General features: G+C 41.7%; 1 protein-coding gene across 2 annotated transcripts in view; it reads left to right on the plus strand.

The window, feature by feature from the left end:
- DIP2B (disco interacting protein 2 homolog B) overlaps nucleotides 1–14,223 on the plus strand; it is a 145,503-nt gene that overhangs the window by 53,525 nt on the left and 77,755 nt on the right. For both annotated transcript variants that reach the window (XM_069970294.1, XM_069970295.1), the window contains exon 2: nucleotides 7,807–7,878. In XM_069970294.1, coding sequence (XP_069826395.1) covers nucleotides 7,807–7,878 — 72 coding nt within the window. The remainder of the gene's footprint in view (nucleotides 1–7,806; nucleotides 7,879–14,223) is intronic.

Genomic DNA, 14,223 nt, shown 5'->3' on the forward strand with positions numbered 1-14,223 from the left:
TCTCTCCTGTGATCCACAGCTTCCCGGTCCTGGGAAGCTGCGAAACACAAGAGGAAAGACCAGGAGTGGCAAGAGGTAAGGGATCAGGTGTTTGGGCAATCGTCAGCCGCACATTGCTATTACAGGTGGAGATGTGCGATCGGCGCCTGACGATTTTTGGTCGAAACCTAAACCAACGATCAACCGATTATAGTTTCATCAGCAGATCGTTGTCTCTATTACACAGAACGATAATTGGCCGAATCGGCCCAAATCGTCCGATTATCACTCGATGTAATAGGGCCCTAAGATCCCCCTGAGATTACCTCTACTTTACTACTACTACTTTGTTTTTGAGATCTGCAATTAATGCCTATGTGTTAAGGTGAGTTCCTGGTGAGTTTGAGATACGTGTCACTGGAACATCTGGTGATAAATTTCAGCAAGTTTTATAGTTATAATGGCAAATGTTCTTTTTTATTTATTAATTTTTTTTGTTAAGGCCTAATTGTAGAGTGTGTAATAATTTTCTGGAGCAGGCAAAGTGCCAGATTGAAGGGCAACTTGCTGCTGGGGATTAGGGCTGTAAGACCTCAGACCAGGACCGGAACATATGCCAGCTCTTAAAGGTTTTGTTAAATCTGAGCTAATACGCATATTACTCAACTTTTTCTGTAGTTTTTACTTTTGTACTTTTAGTTAACTGAAGTTAATAACCTTAAATAGCTGTGCACAAAATATTAGGCCAGACATGGCGGGAAAAAACACATATTTTTCCTGTGGATCAGTGTGGACAGAGAAAGCTTCTCCTGGCAAATGACAAACTTTACTGGAGGAAGCCTAAGGCGGCATTCATACCTTTTGTGAATACAGTCTGTGCACGGAAGATATGCTGTGGACCGGACTTTCGGACCTCCCGGCATCATGTATAAATCTGTACATTGTACTGACACAGCTGTACTGCAGTCCCTGGCAGAGAGGTGCATCTATTTGTTGGACTCTATCAGCTACTGTAGCTCACCTTTCAGATACCAGACAAATAGAATAGAATAGACCTTACAGGCATCTCTGAGAACAGGCTTTATACTACCAATTGCTTCTCCCAGCCAACCAAAAGTACAGGTAGATTATTTTGGAGGTGCTTCTTAAGTACTCTATTTTACTTTAAGGGAACCTGTCATCACTTTTCATGCTGCCTGAAGTATGAGTCCTGTCAGTCGGGACCTGTGGTTCAGGCAGCATGAAAGTGATCCCAGGGTCCCTTTTATAAGAGCATTGACCTAGGCACGAGCTTTGTAATACAGTATTCACCTTATGCACTAGGCAGACTCTCAAGTGCCTAATACTATGTAGCTGTGTCTTATACACCGAGTGCTACCTTGATTCATTGCTGACAGTACAGTTCTTGAACTTCTAAGCTTTCTTATTGTCAACTTTACTTCCTGCCCCTGCAATTTACAGCAAGTGATTCGGGCAGGATATCCGTATTTATGTTCAGCTATAAGTGGGCTTTCTTTCTTTGGTTCCTGACAGAACAGGAAACTCCAAATAAGAAATATTGTAGCTTTTATTAACAGGCATTCCTCTCTTTCATGTCTGCTGGGGATTCGGGAGGAGAAGCTCCTGTTTCTGTACAGTTATATACCAGTAACAGGCTGGGGGGCTGCAGGGAGCGTTACATTGGGAGCTGCTGAAGGGACTCCAGAGCAGCTGCGGGGAATGTCCTGGAGCAAGGCAGAATATCCAGACACTCCTCCTAATGCTGAAGGGAACATTATTGTAGAGAATTATTCATTACAGATCAATAATATATTCACAGAAGCCAACTGCAGGGAAAGGTACTTCAGCTGCTCTGCTAGTTGCTGTTTTACATACTTTTTTAGATACTGTACAGAAGAAATGTACCGCCAGTCTTTTATACCCTAGCTTCACAATGCCCAATACATAAGAGGAAGAAAAATATAGTCTATACAGTATCCTCCTTTTGGGACAGAACAGTTTTGGAGAATCGGGGGCCAATTATTGTAGCGGATTATTATAGGGTGCACCGTGGCAGTCACTGGGGAGAGCGGCGATTGGCACTGTTATGGGGGAGCTTTGGCCAATGGTGCTCGAGCAGATTTACTATTGCAAAGGCACCATTTTGGAGTATATGGTTGGCACTGCATTGACTATGTCTTTTAGACCCCTTTACGAGATATTTTGTTTTGTGCTGAATGAGGGGGCTTAATCTAGCAGAAAGGGGTCCCGGCACCAGAAAGAGTGCCAGAATTTAGTCACACATTATTAGGATAACTATTAGCAGTTCTAAACTTAGATAACACCAGATTCATCAGACACAACATGCTCTACAACGATAAGTCTCGCAAAAGGTCCAAAATGTGGCCCTCTGATAGTGGTTAGAGAAAGCCTTTACTAAACAAAAACATTTTTACCTGTATCCGAAGCTCAGTGATCATCAATGTTGGAAACTATATAGAGCAGGGTTGGGGTTGCTGACAGTCCATGCGTGCTGGGCCTCATTGGGAGACAATTTTCCTCTGTTCTCGTGATTGAAAAGGATCACAGGGTCAGACTTCCACCATCAGCTTGTTAACCTCTCTACTGCGGAAAAAGGATTACTCTTGGAGTTGATAATACTCCTGTGTGCATTTGATGGGGATCCTACTCTCTTGTGTCTGGTACGTGTGAAACCAATAATGACTGATTAAACCGGAAGAAAGATTGCTAGAATAATGTGGATTTCAAGGATTGATATTTATTTATTTGAGTTGAATTTAAATTTGCAGAGTTGCCTTTTGAATACAGATACCATAAAGTAATGCTGATAAGCCTGATAATTCATTTTAAAAAAACTGATGACATATAAAAAGTTATTGATCACAGTGGGGCTCACTACCAGGACCTGCTGCGATCTGGAGATACATCCAGGAAAAGAACATTGCAGCGTGCATCTTACACCGGCTGTCAAACAAACCCGATTCTTTTGCTTCACTATAGTCTATGAAGATAGAGTCGTACCTTTGGCCGGTTAGGAGTGGCACACTCCATCCAGCTGTATCTCCTGATTGCATTTGACGTGTCAAAACGTATTTCAATTGACAGTAATGCTTTAAGTAATTCTTAACACTGGGTATTGAAGCAAATCTGTCACCCCCTGACCACCTAGGAAGCTAGTGTTGCCTCTGGTGGTATTAATAAAGGCATACAGAACATAACATTGGTGGCTGTATTTTTATTTGTATTTAAAAAAAAAAAAAAAAAAAAGCCTTTATTTGGGATGTAAATAGTGCCAAAGAGGTGGGGCCTACGATTCCCTGCCCCTGAAACCACTACGCCCCACTGTGCTGTATGCCCGTCTCTTTGCATAATCAGCATAGCGCACAATGAGGCATAGCGGGCCCAGGGAACGCTAGGTCCTGCCTCCTTGAAACTATTCATGGCCCAAATAAAGACATTTTTTGGTGAAAAAAAATGCAGCCATTTTTGTGGTGGTGGTGGACTATAAGTACAGGAGAATCCAATGTGGCATCGTTTCATAAAGCTTTCAGCTTACTTTGAAGTGCATTATGTTCTTTAATGTTTACTCAGTTGAAAGAAGAAATGTATGACTGGGAAGGTGAGATGTGTACGGGGGATGCTCGGGGCTGAGTCACCCTCTGGCTGGAGTCTACGGGCCTGATTTGTAATATACTTTAAGAATGGGCAGATGCCAAATCCGTGGTTGGTCAGTGAGTAACGCTTCACAATCCTTAGAAACATCTTTTGCCTCATTATTTAGACTAGTCTCCCAGCCTGCGTCGGCTCCTAGCGCTGTGACTCATCCTTGTGTCTTCCCACTCACTTGTATTTTCCCTCTTTCAGTCTATAGTTGTGGTTTGGGGACGGCAGAATGGTCTGCTGTGATGCTGTTACCCCCCAGCTGTTCTTTCTTTCAGTGATGGGATATTGCATCTACTATTGTGTTTTCATTGAGCTGTGCATTGGGTTAGACTAAGCTGACCGTAGACAGCTGTCAGACAAGCAATCGATAAGCCGATGGCTATCAGCCTCAACTTGGCTGACCGTGAAGGCGGGAGATCAGCATCTGTCAGACACCTCTGGAGCTCCTTATCTCTAGTGGAAGCTCTATGTGATGAAACGATAAAATCCGCCCTGTCGGGTCACTGTTTTCCCTGGCAGCAGATGTTGGTAGTCTGTCATCACCATCATAATGATGAATGTACTATTGGTAAAAATATAATAGGGCAGATAAATAAAAGTGGCACAGCTTGTTACTATGTTAGCTATGTTATTAGATTTAAAAAATTTGACAAATAGAGATTTGCCTTGACAAGGTGGTGATGGTGTTTAGTAGGCTTAGGGCCTTATTACACCAACAGATTATCTGACAGATATTTTTTTTAAGCCAAAGTCAGGGATGGACTATAAACAGAACAGGCAACAAAGGAAAAAAATGAGATTTCTGCTCTTTTCAAATCCCTTCCTGGCTTTGGCTTAAAAAATCTGTCTGATATCTGTTGTTGTAGTAGGGCCCTTAGTAGGAAGTGGGTGTGCGGGGTCCTATCAGATCAGTACTTATCACTAAATAGATGATGGCAGGTGATCGCCTGTTATTGCCAGGCAGCAGCCATTGTAATGTATTAATTCAGGTAATTCATGGTCACGTATGACACCAGGACAGCAGAAGCTTAAACTCTTAAAAGACACTTAAAGGCAACAGGCAACAACTGGATTACTTACTTCTTGGATTTAGAAAAGTATGCTTCCTCTACAAAATTCCACATGCCTCTGGGGACAATCCACAGGCCGTGGCGATGATCTCAGGCGGAGAGAATGGGTTAAAAGTATGCACTTAACGCTATCGAGGATCTCGGCCACCGAGTGACATTATAGCTAGTCCACTGCTCTCATAGCGGAGAGTGGTGGTCAGTAACCTAGACATTGAGCTGTCAACTAAAGGGAGAGAGAAAGCTGTTTAAGCTGTTTTGATAATACAAAGCATTTGCAGCACTGCCTACTTTACTGTATTATCTAACAAATACTAAAGGTTTAGGTGATGAGAATACCACTTTAAATGGTTACCATTTTTTCAGCAAACGTTTCTGGGCATTAATTACAGCTTAGACTGCTTAGCACCGCTTTATAAAGTCGATTATGCAGCTGTTTCTTACAGAGACATAGAAGAGCATGTCCCCCTGTTCTGTAAGTATGCAGTATATTGGAGACAGTATATAGGTTAGACTGCACCCACCAGCTTAGGGAATGCTGAAAGATAGAGAAGGAGCCTGCAAAATCTAATTGAAATACAAGTTATTTTATGGCCATGTTCCTCATGTACATGCAGGACAGCTTATCCCGAAATGATACCGGAAACAAAAGCTACACTTTCAATAGGCAAAAAGTGTATTCTTGTGAAGTTAGGTTGTAAGTTTCCACCCCCCCCCCCCTCCCAGCATGTGGATAGGATTTGCAAAATCCTATTCAAACAAATTGTGGTATCCAGACCCATGGATGTGGTTAGGTATTATTGTACCCATGCTTTTTGTGCTATATTACATAATTCCCTTGGTGATTACAAGTCACACAGACCATGCAACCCACAGTAGCCTGGATGGGATTCCGACTGTAGATCCAGCCCCCCTATGCTGCCTGCATTTCAACCACATAGCTCCTCCGTGTGCTGTGGGTTAGTGGTACACTTTTAGTGTGGAGGAAGTGAAAGCTGGTTACACAGTGCGTAGTTATAATGCTATCATATCCCCCCACTTATCTGTGTTTTTATATGATAAAACGCTCAGGAAACAGGAAATAGTGCAGCACCCAGTTACTATTCATTACTTGCTCATAAGCTGCACAAGATCATTTGTAGGGCAGCTGAATCATCGCACATTGCATCGCGTTATCAGACGGACTTTGTCGTGTAACCCATTCAACTATATACTAGCTGTGGAAATTCTTTAAAGAATAACTCTGGGATGTGCCCATAGATCTGCATATGCTGGACTGGGAACTGAAATTACCCTTTAGGTTTATATCATAGAACATTTGCCATTTATTCTGTGATTTAGAGGGTTAATCATGACATCAAGGCTTAAGCTAGGTTCACATCACTATTTTGCAATCCGTCTCACTGTGTCCGTTTTGGAAAACACACGTTTTTGTGTATGTTACAAAAAAATATACGCTTTGATCCGTCTTTTTATAATGTCAGTCAATGGAAAACGGATCAGAAGGTAATAGCATCCGTTTTTTTTTTTCTTCATAGAATAGAAACATTAAACGAATAGCAAAATTGTGATGTAAACCAAGCCTAAAGACCCTATTACACGGGGCGATCTCCAGGAGCAAGCGCTCGCTTGCTCCTCGTTCCTCACTCGCTGCTGGCACTATTAAACGTCCCGACAGCGAGAAGATAAGTGTAGGGAGGGGCTGATCCCAGAGGAGATAGTGGCTGCCGCTGCTCCTATTAAGACACCTGTCTTACAGGGGTAGTGTGGTGTAAATCATTTATTCACTAAATAACACACATTACAAAGTTATACAACATTGTAATGTTTGTTATTTAAGTGAATGGCCCCCTTCCCCATGTTTCCCTCCCACCCACGCTAGACCTGGAAGTGTGGTGCATTATACTTATGTATTAACTGTTGACCATGGCCGCCATCTTGGGACTATCACGTCATCTTCAGAAGGCCGGCCGGACCGCTTCGCCCCCCCCTCTTGTGCATCATCAGCTGCTCAGCTGTGATTGGCTGAGCGTAGTCGTCACAAGCGGGGGCAGGCCTGGTCTTCCTCTTCTTCCTTTAGAATGAATGGGAGTGAAAAGGCTGCCGGCTGCTAAGCAAGCTGGAAGCCATTTGATGCCATCCAGCCAATGAAAAGTTTGCCATGGGACCCCGGAAGTAAAGGAGAAGATGGAGACGTGGATGGGGTTGACGGCGACCTCGGCCGGCGGGATTTTCGAATGGTAATCGATTTAGGAGGGATATGTCTGTTAGTGTCTGTGTCTGTTAGTGTTTGTTTTTTTTTTGTTTGTTTGTTTTTTGCTGACGCCGGAGTTGACGGGTGTCAAACTGGCTGCCCTCCAGCTGTGGCAAAACTACAATTCATGCCTGGACAGCAAATGCCTTGGCACTGCAGCTTGTCCTTGCCTGATAGGAATTTCTAATGGTGCGTTTACACAGAGAGATTTATCTGACAGATTTTTGAAGCCAAAGCCAGGAACAGACTATAAACGGTGCAGGTCATAAAGGAAAGACTGAGATTCCCTGTCTTTTCAAGTCCATTCCTGACTTTGGCTTCCAAAATTGGTCAGATAAATCTGCCTGTGTAAACGCACCATAAGTTTGTTCATCCTGAGCATTCTGGTTCTCAAATAGAAGGCAAAAACTGCAAGTGCTACTGTGACACTAAGGTTGTGAGAAGAACGAATTACTGTATAACTGACTATGATAGATCCGTTCCATTCCAGAGAATTTAATCAATAGGCTACTGCTATACACCTATAATAAATCGTATTAGTACCTTCATGTAGGTAACATATTTTACACTGTATACATTGCCTTGTGCATGATGTCCCAATACCCAGAGATGAGAGCATATGCCCTTATGTTGCATATGCATTAGGGTATTTAGAGCCGCTGTCGCTCTGTTTTTCATCATGTCGTCCTGGGGTTTCCGTTCCCATTGATTTGAATGTGGTGATCCGTCTGCTATGGTAATCTCTGATTTGTATTCTGCTGTAGTGCTTGTGTTTTCTCATGTGCTTGAAGGGTATTGTACATTGATATGTCATTTACCTACATTCTGTGCTTTTGTTTACAGGAGATATTACACAGAAGGGCTACGAAAAGAAAAGGGCAAAACTCCTGGCTCCTTATATCCCTCAAACACAAGGTAGGATTATAATATATATGTATAACGCACACCTATCTGGGAATTCCTGACTGCTTAGCACAGAGCAAGGTTTTATTTCCTGCTGACTAAGGATTTCACCTGAACCTCTGATAGAAAGCCGTGCAGGAGCCTCACTATATTGTTCTGGCTGTGTGTAAGGACTTATTTGCATTGAGTTGTGTCATGCATAGCAATCATAGGACATGAAAATTGCGTCTTTTAGCTTTTCTTCTTTCCCTTCTCTATAAACAAGTATGTGGGCTGCCCATCACCATCTGCACCTCTGCTATTAGCAGGACTGGGTCAGGGTCAGTTATGTTGACATGCACAGTGTTGCATAGAGGCTTAACCTGAAGCCCCTGGTGGCCAAACTTCTCATCAGAGACCCCAGATTAACATGCACTATAGTACTGGGACCACTGGGCCATCCCAGATATTACTGCGACCTTTGCCTTCTACTTATGCCCCTGAGCAGGATTTATTCTTATGCGTTCAGCACTATAACATTACCAAATGTAGTGATAAGTAAATAATATCCATATTAATGGATGAGATAATAACCACAGTGATGTCACAGTGCTGTCACATTGCAGGTGTAATAACCATACATTAATGTGACAGTACAGGCATAATAACCTTAGTTATGTCACACTACAGGGGTAATAACTAGAGATGAGCAAACCTGGAGCATGCTCGAATCGATCCGAACCCGAACTTTCGTCATTTGATTAGCGGTGGCTGCTGAAGTTGGATAAAGCCCTAAGGCTATGTGGAAAACATGGATATAGTCATTGGCTGTATCCATGTTTTCCAGACAACCTTAGAGCTTTATCCAAGTTCAGCAGCCGCCACTAATCAAATACCGAACGTTCGGGTTCGAATCGACTCGAGCCTGGTTCGCTCATCTCTAGTAATAACCATACATTGATGACAAAGTACAAGGATAATAACCACAGTGATGTCACAGTACAGGGGAAATAACCATACATTGATGTGACAGCACAGGCATAAAAACCACAGGGATGTGACAGTACAGAGGTACTACACTACACTACAGGGGTTAATAATGATATATTGAGGTGACAGTACAGAGGCAGTAACTATATTGATGTCATAGTACAGGGGTAATAGCCATACAATGATGACACCGTACAGCATAATAACCACCAGTCATGTGACAGTACAGGGGTAATAACGATACATTGAGGTGGCAGTAACTATAGTGATGTCACAGTACAGGGGCAATAGCTATACATTGCTGTCACAGTACAGGGATAATAACCACAGTGATGTGACAGTACAGGTGTTATAACTATACATTGATGTCAAAGTACAGGGATAATACCCATACAGTGATGTCACAGTTCAGGGATAATAACCATACAGTGATGTCACATTACAGGGGTAATAACCACAGAGATGTCGCAGTACAGGGGTAATAACTATTATTTAATGGCAAACAAAACACCACACTGCAAATCTCCTCAATAGACAAAGGTGTGTCTGAACAGGGGCTTGTTTTCCCATGCACAATCCAATGAAGCAAGACAACACTAACTCCACTTAAACAGTTTTTTTATGCATTTTTCTTTTTGCAATTACAGTCTTAGGCTGGGTTCACACTGCGTATATTACAGTCAGTATTGTGGTCCTCATATTGCAACCAAAACCAGGAGTGGATTGAAAAACACAGAAAGGCTCTGTTCACACAATGTTGAAATTGAGTGGATGGCCGCCATTTAATGGCAAATATTTGCTGTTATTTTAAAACAACGGCTGTTATATTGAAATAATGGCAGTTATTTACTGTTATATGGCGGCCATCCACTCAATTTCAACATTGTGTCAACAGAGCCTTTCTGTGTTTTTAATCCACTCCTGGTTTTGGTTGCAATATGAGGAGCACAATACTGACTGAAATATACGTAGTGTGAACCCAGCCTTAGACAGTAAATCACCACAATGCAGAAAACCGCTTGTCTTGAGGAGTACACCTGAGTATTTTTAAGCAAAGTCCATTTGCCCAAACCGTGCTACACAGAGTCCATGCTCATAATGAGCTATACATTGATGTCACAGTACAAGGATAATAACCACAGTGATGTCACAGTACAGGGTAAAAAAACATTCATTGATGTGACAGTGCAGGGATAATAACCTTAGTAATGTCACACTACAGGGGTAATAACCATACATTGATATCACATTACAGGGGGTAATACCGTATAATGATGTCACATTACAGGGGTGACAACCATACATTGATGTGACAGTACAGGGGTAATAACCACAGTGATGTCACAGTATAGGGGTAATACCCATCCATAGATGACATAGTACAGGGATAAATAAATACAGATAAATAATAACCACAGTGATGTCACAGCATAGGGGTAATACCCATACATAGATGGCACAGTACAGGGATAAATACAGATAAATAATAACCACTGTGATATCACAGCACAGGGACACTACATACAGTGATGTCCCACAGTAGATAAGTGTTGTGGCAGCACAGGTGTGATGGTTACAGATGATGTCACAACGTATTAATATACACTGCAAGTTTGTAGACGGGGATTGTAAACAATGATGCATCTATAATCATGATCATCAAAGTGCATGAGATATAATGTACACAATGATGTCACATAACAAGAATATCAAGCATCATGATATCATGGTACATGAATATTAAACACTGAAGTCATAGGTGAAGGGTATTACATACCTTGGTATCAGGGTCAAAGTGCTATAGATATCAAACTACAGAAATTGTGCACACTGCTATGATGCATCCAGTGCCAAGTGAGCCTTCTCCAGGCCTAGTTGTGGCTCCAACCTCTGTACCCCCTGGTGTTACACATTATTATTCCCCCACTGAACTCTGCCTTCCTGAGCACAATATGATAGGGTACCCATAGATCCCCTGGTCTAAAAGAACAGCTTACATGGTGGATGAACAGATTGCTACTTGTATTTTTAGTTTTGGAATTGCTCTTCCTCTTTATAGTTCAGCTTTTTCATTACAAGGAACCTTGGCATACAGCCAGTGGCAAGAGTAGAGATATTCTACTGACGCCATTAACCCTTACACTGTCATGCTGCTGTTAGTAGTATAGATTCATTTTATTAATTCATAAACTGCATATGAACTATACATTGACAGCACATTGATCAAGTTTATTATATGCCTTTCTAAATTTGATTTCTGAGTTATAGATGTTTTATTTCTGCATTCGGCTCAAAACCAATGATTATTGATGCGATTAAAGGGATTTGTGGCCAAATTAAAGAAGCCATTCCACATTATTTAACATTTTGTTCTGTGTGATATATTGCACGCCATAGTACCACTAGAGGCATTGATAAAATAGTTTGGTCATATGGCCCAGACTGGGCTAGACCCTCACTGTCTCTGATGTAGAGCTGTGCTTAGAATTGCATACATAGTCAGAAGTGATGCTATTGCAAAAGGACAAAATGGCCGCTGAACCCCACCTATTGTATTGATCAAACTTCCATCCTTTTATCTGGGCATGCTAGAACTCAGGTTGTAAGCTTAAAGTATTCATGTGGCCTCAGTATTCGATGTGCATGTGTTTGCCTGTGGCTCAATCTAAGGCTATGTACCCACAATGTCTTTTTTTTGGCCGTTTTACAGACACCATGTTGGTGCCATAACATGCAAATTATGCAAAGAACAAAGGGACACAGTCAGAGGTTAGTTGGGTTAGTTAGTTAGTTAGATCAGAAGCAACATGAGAAAATATTACTTTACTGAAAAAGTAGTAGATCCTTGAAACAAACTTCCGGCAGATGTGGTTGGTAAATCTACAATAACATAATGTAAACATACCTGGGATAAACATATATCTGTCCTAAGATAATAAGAAGGGAAATACTAAAGGGGCAGACTAGATGGACCCAGTGGTCTTTTTCTGCTGACAATCTTCTATATTTCTATGTTTCAAATAATGGCCATAATTTACATAATACAGTCATATATTGGTGTCCAAAAGGGCAGCTGTAAAATGGGCAAAAAAACACGTTGTGGGAACATAGCCTAAATGTGCTAAAGGAGTATTTCACCCAAGAGCTAAAAAATAGCTAAACCTAGTTGGTCTTACTCCCCCTGAGTATTTTGAGCCATCTCCCTTCATTCTTGCTGCCGCTGTTCCTGAATGTCAAGTTTTTCTAAAAGCCAGTCTATATCCAAGATGGTGCCGTCCGGGGAAACTGCATCTCCCGTCATGCATTGCACTTCAGAGCCAACTGCCAAGTATCCACCTCATCATGTAGTAACTGCCCATTACTGGCTCAATCTGCTTTTGCTATACACTGTAAACAAAATATCTATCTAAGTAATACGGTAGTTGCTGGACGGCACTGTGTGGCTCTAGCTTCAGGTGGGTGCGCAGGCCTCAGGTATGCAGACTCTGGCTTCTTAATCCACAAGAAACTCCAAAGAGGCGGCACTCAAGCTGCTTGAAAAAGATTATTATTTTTCACTTGAGCTTGGAGTGCCGCCTCTTTGGAATTTCTTATCCATCTACATAGATTATTAAGAGAAAGAGATGAAACAACTGTGTTTCCTTTCCCCTATACTGCTCAGGAGGCTGTCACTGTTGTTTCCCCACACCTTGGCCAGGTGCACACTGATTGGTGTGATGTCTGTGGTGGGTGGGGTTACAGATGTGATGCTACAGCTTGCCTGGCAACAGAAAAGACAGAGATCATGTGACTTTAGTCTCAGAAGGCAGTGGAGAGTGGACCAGGAAGTGAGTGTTTTTAACAGCTTCAGGGTGTCTGGATAGGAGTCAGGATGCAGATAAATTGCCCAATTCATGTAGTAGAGATTTATTACAAACATGCTCAGATTATGGGTAGGGATTAACAAGGGTTAAATCTTTGTTATGTGGAGTACCCCTTTAAAGGCGGAGAATGTGTAAGAAACACATTTAGCAAGTGTCATCCCAGGACTCACACGTATGCACAAATGTGTTTACTGTTCTGCATTGTGATCTTAGTAGCTGAAGTGGAACCAGATCCATTGTGCAGATATATACATCATCCACATTCATGCTGGCCGTGGTTCCTTTGTTTTTCTTTTTCTAGTCCTTTAAAGGAACTCTATATCTGTACAGGTATTTATAATCATATTGGCGGCTTCCCTTCAGCTATTCAGCATACGCGGGGAAAGATCTTTGTGCCATTAAAAATAGCATTTGTTGTAATACATTTCCTTCCATTAACTTCTCCGCATGTGAGGCATGTTTTCTTGGCACCAATAAGTCTTTAGTGTAACATTAGAACTGAATAGGATAACGGGGGTCTGGATCATATGGTCTTTTGTCAATGGTGAATTGCGCGTACCGTTTGGGGAACTTTTTCCCTGTATATTCCACCTACATTCTATTACTTTATACTTTCGCTCCTCTCTCCTGCCTGGTATTGCCCATCAGTACTTTCCTACAGCAGCTTGCTCTCTTTTGCACATCCAGCATTCTCACTTCACCTCTATTGCAATGAAATTCATACATCAAGCCCCCAGTCCCAGCTGCTAGCAAGTCCTAGGCTAGGTTTCTTTTTGCAGGACTTTAAAGGACGATGACATCTTCACTTCACATCGGTGACAAAAACTTCACAAAAACTGCAGTGACTGCTTTCCAAAAAAACTTTCCAAATGTGTGAAACCAACATAAAGAGGAAGGGGATGGGTCACTGCCGGGACATCAATACATTACCCTAACTTTGATTTACATCAGGCCCAGAATTAAGTCCAGTTGTAAAATATCCTGGAGTCCCACATCAAGGTCAGTGGGGCTGTATGTAGTGTAATTTTATGACTACTCAAACACTTACTCATTCTTCCTGTGCACATACTCAATGCATGAGTGCCTGTAGCCGTAGTCATGGAGATCTGCTTTCAAAGACTACATTTCTACAAAGAATATATTTCAAAGTGTTAGGCTGGGTTCACACTACTTTATTTTTCATCCGTTTTTTTTTTTGCATTTGTGTGCATCCGTTTTGATCCGTCTTTCCATTGACTTCCATTGTAAAAAAAAATGGATCAAAACGGATCCGTTTTTTTTTAACGGACACAAAAGTGTCCGCTTTGATCCGTTTTTTTTAAATAATGGAAGTCAATGGAAAAACTGATCAAAATGGATGCACACACATGCATCAGTTTTTTTAATCCGTTTTTTTTTTTTTTTTTTTTAAACGGATGAAAAAAACTGATTGCAAAAACGTCGTGTGAATCCAGTCTTAACGTGTGTGTGTGTGGTGGTGGGGTGTTATTACAGGTACTTCAAAAAGGAGCTTTCTGTAGCAACC

This window comes from Dendropsophus ebraccatus, chromosome 5 (assembly GCF_027789765.1).
Source record: "Dendropsophus ebraccatus isolate aDenEbr1 chromosome 5, aDenEbr1.pat, whole genome shotgun sequence".
In the NCBI taxonomy this organism is placed as follows: domain Eukaryota; kingdom Metazoa; phylum Chordata; class Amphibia; order Anura; family Hylidae; genus Dendropsophus; species Dendropsophus ebraccatus.